The 19,583-nt window shown below is 46.0% G+C and overlaps 1 protein-coding gene across 1 annotated transcript in view; it reads left to right on the forward strand.

The window, feature by feature from the left end:
- The window catches only part of PKD1L1 (polycystin 1 like 1, transient receptor potential channel interacting), a 2,330,280-nt gene that overhangs the window by 730,593 nt on the left and 1,580,104 nt on the right, over nucleotides 1–19,583 (forward strand). Inside the window, exon 18 of the mRNA XM_069613333.1 lies at nucleotides 16,711–16,788. Coding sequence (XP_069469434.1) covers nucleotides 16,711–16,788 — 78 coding nt within the window. The remainder of the gene's footprint in view (nucleotides 1–16,710; nucleotides 16,789–19,583) is intronic.

The raw sequence follows: 19,583 nt of genomic DNA on the forward strand, positions 1-19,583 counted from the left end.
CAGTTAGTGGGACCAACTAACCCCGAGATGAACTCCACTGGACCACCATCCCGACTTGCTGTGCCTCTCCGTTGCTGTCAGAGCCCAATGCCCGGGGTCTGGTTTCCGTAGCAGAGTGCAACGTCTGCCGGGGAATGAATACATCTAGAAGCTCCAGGAGACTTCTAAGGTCCCTCCGGAAGCAGGACCTCCTGTTCTAGAGTCCCCTCACCACAGTACAGCACTGAGGGAGTGAAGAGAGTCCAACCAGTGTCTGAGATCTGCATCGGTACTGTTTGCTAAGTGCTGAAACCGCGACGAAAAGAGCCAGTAGCTGCTGACAACCTCCCAAGTACCGCTGCAGGAGCCCTCTAGACGTCCTCCTTCTTCTACCCACCAATGAGGCTCAGGAACCAGGGTCTGCACTGCTGTAGCAAGACAGAATCTAGCTGACCACTCTTCTAACCAGAGATACTGTTTGGGCTTGGGGTACTTACCTTATTGCCTTTAGCCATGCTCTTCTCACTTGGGAATTGCACTGGCTCCCTTTTTGGAGTTGACTTCAACTCCCTTCTCACAAGTTTAACAGCTTGTGGTCCTACAAGTGATTTTTCTGAACGCTCTAACTTTGTGCAAGACATTGATCCAAGAAGTGCATCAGATTCATAGACTGTGTTCCAAAGGACTGTGGCTGTCCTGGCTCCCTAAAGGCACTCTTCTAAATCTATTAACTTTGATATTGTTCGTCCCTCATAGGTGGTAACTTGTGTATGTGCATACAGACCTACCACATGACGCTCCACGAGCCCTAGGAGGGGCTTCAGGTCACAACAGTGCATACAGATCTACCACGTGACCCTCCACGAGCTCTAGGAGGGGCTTCCGGTCACAACAGTGCGTACAGATCTACTACATGACCCTCCACGAGCCCTAGGAGGGGCTTCAGGTCACAACAGTTTGAGAGTGAGTTTGTCTCGTTTTCGCTGCAATAAAGAATGGCCGGTTTCACTTGAGCGGCCCTTTGTTTCTAAATCGCCGCCGAGGGCTTAGCGTCCGGTGTTGTGTAATATTTGGTATCCCGTACCGCTCCGCTATCCCTGGTCTTCGCTATGTTCGTTCCGCTGATTGGCTGCTTTAGCCTGAGCCCCTTTACCCGTCAGCCTGAGCGCCGTCTATCCTTTCTGCTGGATTCCGCTTCAAGGGACCACTAGTAGCAGCCTCTGGTACTGCAGCCTTGAATTTCAAATGCTGACATCCACGTACAGGGACGTCTAGCAGCAGACTCTGGTACTGCACCCTTGAATTACCAATGCTGGATTCCGCTTACAGGAAGCTCTAGTAGCAGCCTCTGGTACTTTGATCTGATTGATTGCCTACCTATGCCTATGCCTGTCTGTTTGCCAACCCGCAATGTTGGATTATGACTCGCTAGCCTAACCTGATTTGAGATGACCTGTGCATGTACTGCATGCTCTATACACATTAACTGATTGTCCCCTAAACGCGTGAAGTGGAAAGTTGATGAAGCATAGCTAACATTTATCACCTGCTCGAACTGTCGCTACATGTACTAGGTATAGCCTATCGCTCTCTAGCCAATTTGTTTCATCCTGGTGTTACCCATTGCATTGTGCCAATTGCCTTTATCTTGAACCCAGGTGCTGCCCATTGCTTTTAGCCAATTGTCTTCATCTTGGTGTTAGTCACTGCATTTAGCCAATTGCCTTATCTTGAACCCAGGTGCTGGCCACTGCTTTTAGCCAATTGTTTTCATCTTGGTGTTACCCACTGCATTTAGCCAATTGCCTTTATCTTGTAACTAGGTGTTGCCCCCATGCATTTTTAGCTAATTGCTCTTATCTTGAATCTAGGTATCGTCCCACTGCATCCTAGCCAAATGTATTTATTTGTGAACTAAGGTGTGGCCCCACTGCTGCTTTAGCTTAAATGAACTACGGTGAATCTAGACATTAGCCACCGCATTTCAGCTTAAGTGCGCTCCAACTGTTCTACACACTCTGAGCACTAGCTCACAATCCTACCTACAGGCAGTTAGGCACTATGTACTGGTGCCTAACTAATCTCCTTCACCTATTGCACATCTACACCAGACGCTGGACATGCCAGTCCCACCTAGATACTGACCACTACACGTCCACCCTCACACCCAAGGTAGCTATCACCCACACCTTGTGGATTAATACTATGGTCTGTGCTAACCCTTATTTGGATGATCCGGCACTCTGGATACGCCACTTTGCTACCAGTCCAACACTGAATCAACCCTGCTCTATTACTAATAGAAACCTTAGACTAAACTCTAGAGCCACCCCATTAAAACAGCGTTCATACTCGAGACTATATAATAGCTCACCCTCACTTTGCAACAATGTCACAAGCAACCATGTTCAAACCACACTATGCTCCTACCACCCGAGCATCACATTCAGAAACTCTAGATTAGGAGCTTGACTGTGGACTAAAACCCCTCAGCCTCACTTCTACAACAGTACCAAACACTTGGTTCGGCATAACAACCTCGCCAATCAGGCCATTGAATCAGACATTAAACTGGCCCCTATCACTCTGCATGACTTATGTTGGGGAGAAGCTGGACCCCCACCAGGGCAGTGGGGGGGCAGCAGCCATACCCTCACCAGCTATGGGAGACCCCAACACCTCCCATATGGCCCACGGAAATGCAACAGAGACCCCAGCAGGCAGCCACATTTTCCAAACTGCGTTTATTTCTGGGCAGCAAAAAAAGAAAGAAACACGCAGAGCATCGTGCACATCAAGATTTCAGGCGCCGTCTCCCCCGGGGCTGGCTTGCAAGCCAGCTTTGTAATCACACTGCAGGCTGACCTCACAGAATTGGATCAGCTCCCAGAAACTTATCTCCTCCTGCTATTGGCTGCTGAGTAATAGGTTACCTATGTAGCCTTTATAGAGAGCATGATAATTGGACATTTGAGTTTTGCGTCAGTGGGTTGGTTTAGCTGTGCCAGCCCACCATTACCTAATTCTAGCTTGTTCCATTATGAATTTGTTCCCATAACTTTTTAGCTGAAGCAAGCATTTCGCCTGAGCCATTCTTGTTACAATTATGTTTCAAATGTTGTGCGAGTCTTTGCGAAAATGTCTTTCTTTCCCAGAAAGAAAAGAAAAAAACACACTGGGTTGCCGTGGCTTACTCGCATTATTGGAGAATTAAAAAATGTTTGTCTGCAGAAAGCAATGTTATCTGACTGCGCGACCTTGGCTGCTCGTGGGTTTTGCGAGGAGCATTGCTGAAGGCTTCTGCAGCCAGTGTTCAGTGAGAGAAATGAACTTGGCTGTAATTTTCCTGGAACATGGCTTTACACTGTGCAATTAGACCATGTTAATTCATATAGGCATTTGCAAGCCTTTAAACGGGGATTTTTGTGTTTGTAGATTCTGATATTGCAGCATTGATTCTAATGTAGCATGGAAGTTGCACTGTTGTTGAAGTGGGTGTGTTTCAGCATATTTGTCACCCATGGGTGCGCTGGGGCCTGGTTCAAATGATAAGTGCGCTCCTTGTTCTTCCTGCTGTTCTTCTGTATATGCGCCTGGGGTGAGGAGGCATGGGTTTGATCTCGATTTTCCCTCTTCACTGGTGAATGCTAGGTCCCTCCCTGCCCACGCATTGGACATCGCTGATTTCATAACTTCTGAAAAGCTTGATCTCCTCGCGGTTACGGAAACTTGGCTAAATGCAGCTTCTGGCCCTTCCTTGGCCCTAGCCATACCGAACGACTATGCTATCATTAGATGTGATAGAAACACCAACCAGGTGAAGGGAGGCGGGCTCGCCTTCATCTTCAAAAACACCATCGACATTAGAGTCATTCAGGACCTACAAATCCCCTCTGCTGAATCCTTGTCCATCAAACTACCATTATCACCCAACCATACAGCAACAGTGCACCTCATCTAGCGACCACCAGGGCCCATTTCCTCATTCACGGAGGACATTGTATCCCTTATATCAACTGATACTAAACCCAACTCACAAACTATCCTACTTGGGGATTTTAATCCTAGTCTTAACGACCCTATGAACACTAACGCCCTTGATCTAGCCAACACCCTATCCGACCTGGGTCACGCCCACATTATTCATGAGCCCACACATATTAAAGGAAGAACATTGGACTGGCTCACCAACCTTAATTGCACTATTGATCTCCTATCTAATGAACTATGTATCTGGTCGGATCACCACAAAATAACTTTCTCCATCAAAGCCAACACACAATGTCCGGCACCAATCATTGCTCCAGCTACCTACACCAGGAACAAGAAAGACATTACTCCTGATAAACTCCTACCGTTATTACTCCCCCTTCTCAACAATACTGCCACTTCTGACCCTACAGTCCTAGTGTACATCTACAATCGGGCAATACTTAAAGCTCTGAATACCATCGCCCCTTTAAAATTGCAGAAATCTAACCCACAACGTCACTTGAATACGTGGTTCACGCCGCATCTAAGAGAACTGCGTAAAATTAAGAGAACTGCAGAAGCACATTGGAAAAAGTGCCCTTCAGCAACTATGAGCTAACCCTAGCATCATCTAACTACAAAGAGGCCATTATACTTGCTAAAAAAAGACACTTACAACAAAAGGATCATACGAGCGGAATCAAACACAAAAGAACTTTTTAAGATCCTAAAAGAACTAGAATCCCCCTATCGTCCCTACTGACAAATGTATCACAGATGCACTATGGTGAACTAACATTCAGAAGGCACTATTAGATAAAATAGCTCTGCTACAATCTAAAATGAAGGTGAAAAAATGTTTGCTACTTTCTGACTCTGAATACAAACAACTTCCTAATAAGACTTCCACCTTTGAGCCTACCTGTAAACCATTTAGTTTCTCATGCCTCTCAATTTGGGAAGTGGAAAATATCATTAGCAACTCAAACCATCGAATTGCCAAGGTGACGCCTGCCCTGCTCCGATCATCAAAGCAGCTGCACATGACCTTGCCCCATTTATTACTAACCTTATCAATGCCTCCTTCAAAACTGGAGTAGTGCCTGATAACTTAAGACGCTTGGGTCATTCCTCTAATCAAAAAACTGACCCTTGACCCAGCTAACCCATCTAACTATAGGCCTATAACTGTACCCTTTTTACTAAAAATATTAGATGGGGCAACCTACCTGCAAATACAGGAGTATCTAGACTCTAACATTCGAAGGGATTGTGTCCGCCGACGTATTCCTTATCTTTGATAATTCGTCTCCAGCTTGCTGGCCTCGGAAATGTTTTTCTCAGCAGAGGGCGCTGCGCATCGACGTCCGTCGAGTTGGTGTCCCTCGACAGCCACCGTATTGGCGCCGGCGTCACCATGCCCATAAATAGCCACGTGCAGCGTCCGTTGCCCAGTTCCGTTTTTCTGCGCTTCGTGGGCCTCGGAATATCGTTGCTCAGTTCTTCAGTCAAATATACTTCATTATTCCTCGAGAATACTGACTCGTACTCGATGGCTTCCTCATCCGAACCGACGACTCCACGGTCCGGCTTCAAAGAATGTCAAGACTGTGGAAAGAAAATGTTGACGGATCCTCACAGGATCTGTTTGTGGTGCCTGGGAGTCGAGCACCATTGTTCGGAGTGCGAGGACTGCATGTCCATGACGGCGAAAGCCTTGAAGGAGCGTAAGGGGAAGCTCGAGAGAGGTAAGGCAGTTAAAACTTCTTCGAAAGTTTCCTCGGCGGAGTAGAGACATTCGTCTCCTCGCCATCACAAGACATTTTCGTTCTAGGTCTCGAAGCAGTTCCCATCACTCTTCGAGATCTAAGCATTCAAAAAAGAGACGTTGAAGATCCCCTTTCTCGTCTTCTTCTTCTGTTTCCCCGAAAGGGTCTCCTGCCCCACAAAACATAGCTCTCAGGCTGAGTGGGAGGAATTCAGGAAAAAGATGCTTAGCGTCTTCGAGAAAGCAGCCTCTACACCCTCGAAGACTGCTGAGGGTGATACCCTGGGTGAAAGACCCGAAAAATCAAAACGCAGCAAGTCGCAGCACCCGGCGAAAGAAGCTACTCGAGAGCGCCACAAACCCTCGAGCAAAGGCAAGGTTGCGTCTTCGACGCCATCGTCGAAAGTCCCTTCGACGCATAGATCTGCATCTTCAACGCCATTATCGAAGGGTTCTTCGACGCACAGGTCCGTCGATTCGACGCCGTCTTCGACGCCGAGGTCGACGCAGAGAAAGGACAAACCCACGGCCACCTCACAGCCAGTGGCCATACCCAGAGCCTCGATCACGAGAATGTCGTCGACAACCTCGATTAGAATTCCGATACTCTCGAGTTCCTCGAGGCCTCTACCAACTTTCTCGACGCCTTTTCCGATGGCTTCGAAGCCTTTAACGTCCGCGTCGACAACGTCAAAGTTTTCTCAGCCAATTATGATGAATTTGGCCCCTTCTGCTCTGGAAATGGGATTTATACCATTTCCAAGATCTTATCATTCCAGAGCCTTATCTATTTATGAAGAAGGGGAGAATTCGGATCAGGAAAGACCTTTTGAGTAGCAGGGATCTGCAACTCCGGTACCAGAGGAATTTACCTCTGAGGAAGGTAGGTTAAAAGACCTCCAAGAATCCTTACATGAAGCAAGTGGGTTGGACACTTCCCCAGAAGTGGAATTTGTCAAACCAGACCCAGGGTAACATGCTGAAACCCCTTATAGAACCTTGATGGCAAGGATAATAGAGTTTATGGGGTAGTCTACACCCTCACCTTCTTTTCAGCAAGACGACCTCAGACATTTTGGTTAAAGGTCCACAGGAGGATCCTGTGGTGCCATTTCATGCGGCATTACAAAGGAAAATATTGGCAAACTGGGAAACCCCTGAGGTTATCTCGGCAGTTACCAAAAAATTATCAGCCAAATATAGGGTGTCTACTGCTGACCCTGAATATTTATCCAGACACCCAACTCTGGAGAGTCTGGTTGTTCAGGCAGCAACTTCATCAGGTAGTAAATCGGCTTACCCTACTGTTCCACAGGACAGGGATGACAAGAGATATGACTCTATGGCCAAAAAAGTCTTTTCTGCATGTAGCATGGTGTTGAAATCCATCAATGCTACTTGTACGCTCACAAGGTTCAGCCACACACTTTGGGAGTGTGCTTCATCAGCGGCTGACTGCCTCCCGGAGGAAGAAGAAAGGGAAGCGTTTCTAAACATCATTAAGGAAGGTAAAGACGCAATGTGCGAATCCCTTCAAACTGGCATTGTTTCTGCTGACAGTATCAGCAGGGCCGTGGCGGCAAGTACAACAACCAGGAGATGTGCTTGGTTGCGAAAGTCTGGTTTTGCTCCAGATGTGCACAGCAGACTCTTGAATATGCCCTTTGACGGCTCTTCTTTGTTTGGTAAGAAGGCGGATGACAGTTTAGAAAAGCTACAAACATCAAAGGCAGCAGCAAAATCCCTAGGAGCTGCAATCCGTGAGACACCATATCGCCCCTCAGGAACCTCTTGGAGAGGTAAGTCCTTTCGCTTCTATTCCGCATTCGGAAGAGGCAGAGGACAGCCGGTTCAAAGGGGTCAGAAAAGATTCACCCGAGGTGGACGGGTTAAAAATACAAAAGCCGCAGCAGCAGCAGGTGCCTCTTTACCCTCGGCATCTACATCAGCCACCTCCAAACTGCTCTGAGGACTCCCTCACAAGACACCAGTAGGGGGCAGGTTAACTCAACATCTGACGGAATGGCAGGCTATTACGTCAGATGCTTCGGCATTGGAGACTTTTGCCCAAGGTTACTGCCTGCCTTTTCTACGCATCCCTCAGAGTCATCCACCAGGGAACAGCTCTCTGAAAGTTCCAGATCCGCTCCTCTTGCAGGAAATCGTTGACCTACTAGAGAAAGGTGCCATAGAACCGGTACCTGTAGCGGAGAGGAACAAGGGCTGGTACTCCCCCCTACTTTCTCATACCGAAGAAAGACGGAGGACTGAGACCTATCTTGGACTTAGGAGAATTGAACAAGTTCCTCAGGAAGGACAAGTTCAAGATGGTAACTCTCTCTCAGATCCTTCAGGCCTTCCAGCTGCAGGACTGGCTGGTATCTCTGGACCTCCAGGATGCTTATTTCCATGTACCAATCCATCTCAAACACAGGAAATACCTGAGGTCCGCAATTGGGGGCTCTCATTATCAATTTCGAGTTCTGCCATTTGGGCTGACCCCCGCCCCGAGGGTCTTCACCAAGTTAATGTCGGTAGTGGCTGTAAGTCTAAGGAGGGGAGGGATTCACGTCTACCCCTACCTGGACGATTGGCTGATCAGGGCTGTATCTTCGGATCAAGCTCAGATCCAGCTAGATTAGGTCTGCCACTTCCTTCACAAACTGGGCTTCTCCCTCAATTTAAGGAAGTCACAGATACCATCACAGAGACTCCAGTTCATCGGAGCAGTCCTGGACACTTCTCTGGGAAACGCCTCGCCACCAGATGTGAGGGCTCAAGATATTCTGCAGATGGTCACCAAGTTTCAAAATGCCCAACATCTCCCAGCCTTCGACTTTCTGAGGTTGCTAGGCCTCATGGCATCCTACATCTTCCTTGTGCCAGAGGCTCGCCTGAGAATGAGATCTCTCCAGTGGGCACTAAGAACCCAGTGGTCGCAGTTCTCAGGAAAAATGACAGATCTCCTTCGGTAGCCCGAGACCTTCAATGGTGGGCTTATCGAGAGAACATTCTGAAAGGAGAACTGTTTTGGCAACCATGGCCGGAGATAACAGTAGTCACGGACGCCTCACTCACGGGGTGGGGAGCCCATGCCAACGACTTGACCGTCAGCGGTCGTTGGTCTCCATCGGAGTCCAGACTAGACATCAACCTATTGGAGCTGAGAGCGATCAGACTAGCGCTGAAAGCTTTCCTGCCATCAGTACAGGGAAAAAATGTCCTGATAATGACGGACAACACAGTGGCCATGCACTACCTCAACAAAAGAGGAGGCGTGGGATCGCTGCCACTGTGCAGAGAGGCAATGCAGCTCTGGTTTTGGGCAATTCAAGAAGGAATCTCTCTATCGGCAGTTCACCTAGCCGGAGAGAAGAACTTGACGGCGGACGCTCTGAGCAGGCAGGGCACAGTCTCCCATGAGTGGGAACTAGCTCAGAAAGTCCTTCAGGAGATCTTCACCCTTTGGGGAACCCCTCAAGTGGATCTGTTCGCCACCAGTACCAACAGGAAGTGCGATCTGTTTTGTTCAAGGGAATTTCCCCCGAGAGGAGCTCTAGGGGACGCGTTCGTAGTGGACTGGGAGTTTCCACTCCTGTACGCGTTTCCACCAGTCCCTGTCATTCCTCAAATGATCAGGAGGTTGAGAAGATTCCGGAGGACCATGATCCTAATTGCCCCAGACTGGGCCAGGAGAACGTGGGACCCGGACCTTCTGGATATGTCCATCTGCCCTCGAATTCGCCTTCCACTCAAGGAGAATCTTCTTTCACAGAAGGGAGGTCAGGTTCTCCATCCAGACATCAGAACCCTCAACCTTCACGCTTGGCTTCTGAAAGGTTGAGATACAAGGATTGGGACCTCCCTGATGATGTCATGGAGGTGTTGCTTTCGGCCAGAAGGCCAGCAACAAAGTCTTTATACCGCTGCCGTTGGAACAAATTTTGCAGCTGGTGTAGAGAAGAGAATATCGACCCCTTTTCATGTGGTACACCAACGGTGTTATCCTTTCTACTCTATTTGGCAAATTTAGGCCTTCAAGTTGGCACTATCAAGGGCTATCTCGCAGCGCTATCGATCTTCAAGCGCACTGCAGAGGAGCCATTGTACTTCAAATTACCCTTAGTAATACAGTTTCTAAAGGGATTAACTAATGTCTATCCTCCAAGACCATTCCAAGTTCCCTTATGGGACTTAAATTTAGTCTTAAATTTCCTGATGGGTACTCCTTTCGAACCACTCCACTCTTGTTCGCTAAGATTTCTCAAATTTCTCAAAACTGTCTTATTAGTGGCACTAACATCTGCTAGAAGGGTGAGCGAATTACAAGCTCTATCTTGTAAACCCGTCATACAGTTTTTCATAAAGACAAAGTTGTCCTACAGGTGAAGCCTAATTTCCTCCCAAAGGTGGTTTCTGAATTCCACATCACTCAGAAAATTACCTTACCTTCATTCTATCCTCCTCCCCATCCGGGGAAAGTGGAAGAAAGGCTACATAGGCTGGACCCAAGGCAGGCTTTAAGCTTTTACATCAGCAGACTTGCTAGGATTAGGCAAGCAGACCAACTGTTCGTAGGTTACTCAGGGCACAAATTGGGACTACTGATAACAAAACAGACCATTTCCAGATGGATTATTTTGGCCATTCTGGAATGTTATAAACTAGCAGGGAAAGAGCCTCCTCAAAATCTTAGGGCTCATTCAACCAGGGGTATCGCAGCCTCTTCGGCCCTCCAAAGAGAGGTTCTGGTTCGAGATATATGTGCGGCTGCCACATGGTCGTCCGCACATACCTTCACAAGATTTTACAACCTGGATTCCTCCTCTAGTCAAGAGACTAGGTTTGGCAAAGCCATATTACATTCTGTTCATTCCTAAGGGGAAACATGGCGTTTTCACTCCCACCTCCAATTACACACCACTGCTATGGGAGTCTATCAAAGATAAGGAATACGTCGGAGGACAAAATCCCTTTGAAGAACAAGTTACTTCTTACCTGGTAACGTTCTTTCGATGGGATGTTCCTCTGACGTATTCCTCCGACGTATTCCTTATCGCCCCTCCCATCCATCCCGCAGTAATACTTCCCTTGTGGTTGCAGCTTACGCTCCTTCAAGTTCAATAACCAATTCATGCAGGACTTATTTTATGCTACAAAACCGAACTGAGCAACGGATGCTGCGCGTGGCTATTTATGGGCATGGTGACGTCAGCGCCGATACGGTGGCTGTCGAGGGACACCAACTCGATGGACGTCGATGCACTGCGCCCTCTGCTGATAATTTTTTTTCCAGAGGCCAGCAAGCTGGAGACGAATTATCAAAGATGAGGAATACGTCGGAGGAACATCCCATTGAAAGAACGTTACCAGGTAAGAAGTAACTTGTTCATCTATTGGGACTAAGTCAATCTGGTTTCCGACCAAGACACGGCACGGAAACTGCCTTGATAGATCTCACCACTCAAATTCTAAAAGACAATGGTAAAATAGCACTCCTCTTACTGCTTGATCTGTCAGCAGCTTTTGATTTGGTCAACCACCAAACGCTCTGCCACCATCTGAAATCTGCAGCACATTTTTCCGACGCAGCCACCGCCTGGATCAGCTCCTTCCTGGCGAACAGAACTATGAGGGTTTTCTCTCCCACTGACTCTGCTGAACCTTCCCCGGTACTTTGTGGGGTCCCGCAAGGTTCCTGTGTGTCCCCAACTGTCTTCACGAAGCCCCTATTCGACTATCTGGGTGTCACGTATACTAACTATGCGGACGACACCCAGATACTCATTCCAATCTCTGGAGACTATGCAACTGATAGTAAAACCCTTAACGAAATCTACTTAGTGATACAAGCATGGATGGTGCAACATGGTCTTTGTCTAAACGACGAAAAAACTGAGCTGCTTATCCTTGGTACACACGCTAAATTAAAAAAACTCAACACTGCCTTCAAATCCTTTGCTATAGATGGCAATTCCATTACCACCTCAAAAACACTAAAACTCTTGGCATTTACCTTGATGCCACCTTATCCTTCTCCAAACAAACTAACGCAGTAGTTACTTCCTCCGCATATACATGCAAACTAATCACCACCTGCAGGCTATTCGTTTCCACACCTAACTGCATCACACTTGCTAGAACGCTAGTTCTGTCCAAAATCGATTATTGTAACAGCCTCTATTTAGGTACTAGCCACAAAAATATTAACAAGTTACAAGTAATTCAGAATAATGCTATCAGGGCTGCCCTCAACATCCCCAAGAAGTCGCATATCTCTGAAACCAGACGCAACCTGCGCTGGCTTCCGGTAGAGCACAGAATATCTCTCAAAAACCTTGCCCTAACACACAAAGCCAGAGCCAACCTCGCTCCTGCCTACCTTACTAACCAACTATCCTCACATACTTCAAGACCACTTACAGCGGCTCAAGCAAACACAATGCCCATACCGAGATTCAAACTCCACAACTCGGGTGGTGCTAGCTTCCATGTACGGGCATCAAAGCTATGGAACTCACTCCCTGCTTCCCTCAGATCAGAACCCTCCTTCCACTTATTCAAGTGCACCACTAAGCTCTGGCTTCAGGATCTGGATACAATAACAGCCTAACTTCCCTGATCTTAGGCCTGTCGTCCACGCTACTGTATTTACTGTAAATACCGTACTGTATTATTTAACTGTATCTTCCCTTATTTTCTGTATATAACTGTAATACTGACGTATCTGCAACTAGTATGTATCGTCATTATCTACTCTATGTAATTGTAACGTTCTGCAACCTGTACTTACTACGGGCCTGGCTGCGCTGTATAAATAAAATAAATATAAATAAATAAATACAAAATACTGCTGGGAAAGGCTTATCTAGACTTTATTGGATGATTTTGTTGTCCTCACATTTACTGAGAAACTGTTCCAACCTTTTGACTTCCCTAATCTTTTCCTTTCTACAAAAGTATGTTTGTGTGATATATAAATGCAAATACTATGCTTGTGATTGAAGTCCCCTCCGGGTGTAGGAGTAGTGTATGAAGCATATCCAAAAATTATCCACTGGCTTTATTTGACTCTGAAAAGTAATTTTAAAGTGTATTTGAATTGTTAAAACAAATTGCCTTTTTAAGGAATGCTTATTTAAAACTGACTTTGAATAAATAACTATTTATCACTGAAACCTTGAGTGTAAATGTTACTTGGTTACTTGTATTTACGAATTTCATTTGTGCAGCTCTACAGCTCACATTTATCCCTCTTTAGATCGGCCTGACTGCTCAGTCACACTACCAACTTGTGTAGTACAGACCATGCCAAAAGGTGGGTTACCTAATACCAAGCAGATAAGTGTTATGTAGTCTCACACAGTGTGACTCCACCAATTCCTACCTAACACTGTGTCTCTGGGAAGCTTTGCCTGTTCTGCCAGTCCTCCTGTGGCTTCGTGGACAGCTTCTCTCTCGCAAGCCGGTATAGCTGATGCACCTCACTTGCTTGTATGACTCTGCCAGGACCTTCTCTGCTGCGGTTTGCTCTGCGGTGCTCCTTCAGTTCTCACCCGGCCTCTCCAGATGCCTCTCCGGTTCAGAGGGAAACACCAGCTTTCCTCTGCAGAGGTTTCTCGTGCCAGCCTGCTTTCCACCTTGCTTCCTGCTGTGCTTGCTCTGCATCCCTCTACAGCGTCTATGGAATTTCTCAGGGATTCGCTTCCATGTGGCTGCTCACTCATTCACGTCCCGTTCTTCTGACAGTACTGGCCTTTAAATATCCTGCCAGCTTGATTAGGTACTCGGCAAATAAACTGTGCATGGTTAGTTCTGTAACCTGTTGTCAGTCTTTGTTGCATTCCTCGTACCAGTACCAATGTGGTGTTTGTGTTGGTAAGTATCAATAAAGAGTGAATTTATGGCTCTGGTGTGTCTCTTTCTCGTCCCAGTACCTGACTGGTGTTTACTGGGAGATGATTTATGTAAAAGATAGGGAAGGCACTTGTAATAACCTACAAAGGCCCGGGGGATATTAGACTCATTCATAAAGAGAAATGGGGCAGACCATGTCTCACCTAAGGGTGCCTCATTCCCACTTCCCAAGTCTCCTCTACACAGGCGACCCTCCTGTGCATATCCACCTCCAGGGTCAGGATCCGATAACGATAGCCTTTCTGTGGGCACCTGGGAGGAGGATATGTTTGGGAAAGAAATGAGTACACCCTCAGATTCCCCACATTTATTTCTTTAGAAGTTGTCATTTGTGGTAAATCATCCTGACCAAGACAATTATTTACTGTGTTGGAACTTTCTGTTGACCCGATGAAGTTGAGTCGAACTGTGTTTGAACATGGTTGCAAATCAGGATTTATTTTCTTGGTTCCATGTCATTCCATAGCCTGTTTTTATTTTGCGGCATTTTTTGCCACTTGTTATTTGCAGCAAAAACGTTTTACTTTTTTGGGGGGGGGGTCACAGCCCCCCAAACCTCTCTTCCCACCTATTTACAATCTATTCCCCACACCCCTACACCTAATATCCCTCTAACCACGCCCCCCCATATTTTTCGATGGGTTTTTGCGGTAAGAAATCTGCGTCCAAAAATGCAGCGAAAAAGAAACGGTGATGAACGGACGTCGTACCCTTTTCTTGAACTGTGAAGCAGAATTGTATTCAAACCTGTTGAAAGGGGAATTTGCCCACGTTATAGAGAGAGACTATGGTTACGTTACGAATTCAATCCTATTGTTTTGAACTGCCATGTATTTCCTTGTTTAATTATTCTATGTATAATTGTGAGGGACAGATATCCTTTGTTAGTGTTTCTTTTAGTTTTTTTAGGCAGGGAAATCATTGTCAGGGTAGGGATAGTAATGCGTTAATTCAACCTTTTAATATAATAAAATGGCTTTTGTTGGGAAACCTTCAGAGTTGTCCTCTTAACGTTTCTGATCCCTCACAGTATGTACGCAATGGTTTAATTATTTTCTACTTCTCCCGTTCTGTGCCCTCTAGTTATGGCCTTTCCTAGCATGCTCACACCAAAGTTGCTGTTTGTCTTTACTGTTTCCAAAAGGGTCTAAATCAGACATCACCTAGCAGGCCCCGCCATCGAGTCTGCATGCCTTCTCTGAGGTTGGCAGTTTTGTTGGGGCTCTTCCTGCCAACTCAAACTCTCCTTTAACTAGAATGCCAGTTTTCAAATTTATTAGTGGGAAAATAAAACACAATTTCCTCCCTATCAAAACATAGTAATTGTGCAATCTCCCCTGTTAGAAGGGGATATTGGAAGCTGAGCATGAACCTGAATTTTAATCGGGAGGATGTATCTCTTCAAAAATTCAGAAGCCACCCAGTCACTGGAGGTCGCTATTTTCAAATATTTCTGGGTTTCTTCCTAGGAAAACACTTAATGCAGGAGTACCCATAGGACCTCTACGGGATTCAGCATGGTGAATCCCACTATTCTCAAATGGGGTAATCATGCACACAGCTATCCATGTAAGCAGACTCACAAGGGCACAGAGTATCTTTGTGGTGCGCAATCGTTAGTCCAATCATCTCTTTGGGGCACATCCGTGTTAAATATAAGCTGCGCCTATCAGAAGTCCGCTGTTACTGTGTGCTTTACAAGGTTTTTTAATTATTATTTGCACCATTGAATGCTTCTGTGCATAGTGCCCCCTATATAATACATTTGTCTGAGTGAGCCTCTTTCGGCTTCTACCGTGTATAAGCTTCTTGCACTAGTAGATAAGAATTCTGCTTTTGTACATGGAAGGGAGATCTGGAGTAGAGATTTGGGTTTTGCTCTTTTGGATGGTGAGTGGGAATCGCATTTGTGCAGGCCCTTTTAGATAAAAAAAATCATCTAGGTTTAATGTTTACTCAACAGTGAGTCGTACGTTGTATTTGTTGGTCCCCTTCAAAGATGAAACGTAGTAAACTTATCTGATGGACACTCGCATGCCCTGCACACCTCATGTAGTGATTCAATTTTCAGTCAAGACTAATTCGAATTCAAGAATTATCATTCAGTTTTTGAGATCAAATAAAGTTATCCATGTTAATTTAATGACTCAATTTGTTATTCAATTCTATCAAACATTTATTATATAGATTTATACATCAAAAGAATTTAGATATTCTAATATGTACATTTAAGCAGTCAATAAATAAAAAAAATTAGCTTGACTTGTTTCTGGAAACAGCTCCCTTCATCAGAAGCAAAACTTTACTTACATTCATGAAATTCATCAATTTTCTAGCTTCAATTGTGTTCTATAAAGTAAGACAAAAAATAACTTGTGGGTGTGTTTCTACAAGGAAGTATTTTAGAGAGACCGGAAAAGTCTGTACTTAAGTGTCACCTTAAAGGGTGGGTTCATCAAGCGACTCAATGTAGGAGGTTGTAGCTGTGGCATCCGCGCCCAGGCTAAACATCTGTGTCTGATTTCCACTCAAAGTCAAACGAGGACTTTGAACATGTATGAACGAGAATCCCTCAGCCTAATAGGCGCTTAACCCAACCAAGACAGAAACTGGATGGCCTATACAGGAACCACCACCCAGCTTCATCAGGGCCAATATACCTACACAATAGCCTTGCTAAGGACCCTAGAGGTCGAAACACGTGTCCGCTGACCAAAAAATACTATTCGTCGTCTTCTAAATAAAACCACTGAATTCACTCATCAACTGTGCAGATATTCGTCCTTTTCTGAAAAACAAGTGCGGGGTATCTGGGACCCTGCATTTAGTTTTGTAAATGGTTTCCGTAGCCGGTGAGGATGAACAGATATGGGGATGCAGAGCAATTTTATCATTGTTCTTAATCATTCTTTAGGATCGCACATGTTTTTGCAAACAAATGCACGTTTGCGAGCCCAAATGAAATGCTCATTGAATTAACGGATCATAACCTTTTAATCAGTACAATGAACTTAATGCATACAGTTGTCAAGTTTGCATTTACATTTTGCTTTTTATCCCCTTTTCATTCGTAGGTATTTCCTCTCAGGCCGTGTCCTTTAAGCCATTTTCCCTGAAGCCTAGCAAGATGTATATGCTGGACGTTTCCGTAGGTATGGGCATTTCAGATTATTTATTTTGTATTTAAATGTTTAATTGTGATCAGCAAACCTCTTTTGTACCAATTGCCTGTGTGCCACCCTGCAGCATTATAAGTGTCCTCCTAGCTTTTGACATAACACTCTCAAAACTGAGAATGCCCTAGGCATAAGAGTGAAACATCCCACGGCAGTCTAGCCCGCCACCATCTGATTGGTCCATCCACTGAGCACACCACACCTCTTGCAGGCTAGCTTAACACTCCAAACCAATCAGTTCAGCCCTGTTTCCAATAAGTGATAAACACACTTCAGTTTTAACAGTGCTGGACTCGTCACTACGACAGGGTACAACGCAGATACATTTTAAACGCTCAATAAACAAACCATTGGTTTATACAGTTTCCCTGTGATTTGCACATCATCAACATTTTGGTGTGTGACCTACTCCACAACAGGAGAGCGAGGAGCATAGAACTACCCCCTCCCCTGAGTATACCAGCCTTGAAAACCTGAAAATGGCAGCTATAACCGAACATCTTTTCTTACCTGGGTGTGATAAGATATGATTAGGTTATTTATAACATGCTTAATGCCCAGAGGTTTCTAAGCACGGACTCGGGGATCGGACCTGTGTTGCTCCGTGTCGTCTTGCTTCCTAGGCGAGCACGTTGCCCTTGAGCTATCCTCCCCAGACTTTGAAGTGATATTGAGTGGAAGCACGGAGGTCTCATCACAGAACCCTTTGCAGTAGTTGGGATGAATCACAGATCCATTGTGGAGAGAAGACCACAGCAGAGGAGAGCTGAACCTGTGAGCTGGAAGGAAAACTTAGTTGTGGTAGTCTTGTTGAGCTGCACACAATTCTTGTTAGGGAGAATTCTCTGTTGAGGCTAATTTCCCAAACCTAGTGAGTCCCTCAGCAGCTTTGCTGGATTTTTTGGGGTTTATTTTTTCTCCTGCTAAGAGTGAGACTCTTTTTCTCCCACTCTTAGACATGATTTGAGATATCCTTTGACTTTGGAATGTGTTTTATGGGCTGTGGGGTCTTTTACTCCATAGGGCTTCACGTGTTTTTGGTATGTGTTACACAGCACCCTCTGTGCCGTAACACCGGGGTGTCATAGTAACCCCCAAACATAGACTCCGTACCCTGGGACTGACTACTGTCTCCCAGGGCATGTAAAGTCACCATTGGCTTTACTAGTCCTAAATTGTGAACAGAACCAGTACAAACCACCATATTGTGGGCGTACTGGTAGGGGCGATTCGATTGCCCCTCGGTTTGTTGTTCGAGGGGGCACTGTCCAGTCCCCCCGAGCGAGTTTTGGCTGGTGGCAGTGGAAACTACTTTTTATATTCAACCGCGAATATATTCCTATGGGATTTTCTCATTGTTCGAGGTTAATACTTTTTAACATAACCTCAAACATACCGCCGGTTTATTTATTTAATATTAATTCACCGGTTGGTATTTTTTGCCAGAACTCAGTTCCAAAATGGCGCTGGTGTTCGCTTCTGTGACTCCAACCCAAGTCGAGCCCTTTGTTCCACTTTTTGGCGGGCTTCTCCACAGAAGCCTCCAAAAGTGGTGCCACTCTGTCTGGGTACCACAGGGGGTGTGGGAGGGGGTTTAGGCACCCTGGACTGAGTTGCCTCGGCAACTCAAGTCGCACTCTTGTGTGATTGGCCCAGTGGTGAGCCGCCCAGCTCACCACTTAGCATGTTTGAGTGACAGCTAGGACTGATGAATGGGGGTTTTCTGCATAAAAGCAGGGCTTTGGGGACTGGGACTTCAGACGTCGCCACAGGACCAAAAAATCCGAAGAGGGATAAGCTGAGCCGACCTGCAACGACGACGCCACGGGTGGAGCCCTGCTGAACCGACTCACCACTTCTTCCAACGACAGAGGAGATCTTCATCCCGAAGAGTCTTCTTCCTTTGACTGGTGGGGATAACCAGTTTGCCCGCCTTTTCGCCTTCCCGGGTCATCTCGTGGCCGCCTTGCCTGTGCCAAGCACCCCGGCAACCCGCATACCACGTTTTTCCACTACCACGAATAAAAGAGTAGTACCTTTTTACCGGAGAACTCCGCGGCTGGTTTCTTCCCTGGCAGTGCAACGACCTTCAGCTTTCCTCCACGTCGAGATCATCTCTGCCTCTGGACGACACCGTGACCTGCATCCACTGCCAGGAACAACTGCCCCCGCTGGAGGATTCTCCCCACTTTCAAGGTACTGTGTCCGCCTGGCCTCCCTCGCAACGGTCTGTGTGGGGTGTCTCGTAAATCCTCAACTTACCACTGGGTCGCCCCTAGGCTGGCTAACTGAACTTTTCTGAGCTGAACTGATTCCTTTTGCAAGACTGCAAGACTTTCCAAGCCTTTTAAACTGTGTGATCTTGGGCGCATTGGTGTTCCACTCTCTCCAAGAGGGAGCCTGGCCTCTGAACTTTTTGCTCACAAGTAGACTTTGACTTTCCTGCTTTGCTGAGTGCTTCTAAAGTATTGTGTTGTGTTCTGTTCCTAATTTCTGCCTTTTCCCTCCTTTTTTCTTAAACTTATTGGAGTGCCATCTTTAGTTAAGCGCTCACCTCTGTCTGGAAATAAGTGGTGTTAACTAAGACTTGTCTAATAAGGCATAAGGGATGTACATATATTAATAGTGACTGTGTTTTTGAACTTGGTTATAATAATAGTGCTAGAGTGTTTCTAAGTGTGTCTTTAAATAAATAATTATATACTTGATACCAAAGCTCTGGTCAGTGTTTGCTTGTGCTACTGTATTTTGGTACCTATCTTGTATATTCT

The sequence above is a fragment of the Ambystoma mexicanum genome, chromosome 5p (genome assembly GCF_040938575.1).
Source record: "Ambystoma mexicanum isolate Mex_15411 chromosome 5p, UKY_AmexF1_1, whole genome shotgun sequence".
Classification (NCBI taxonomy): Eukaryota; Metazoa; Chordata; class Amphibia; order Caudata; family Ambystomatidae; genus Ambystoma; species Ambystoma mexicanum.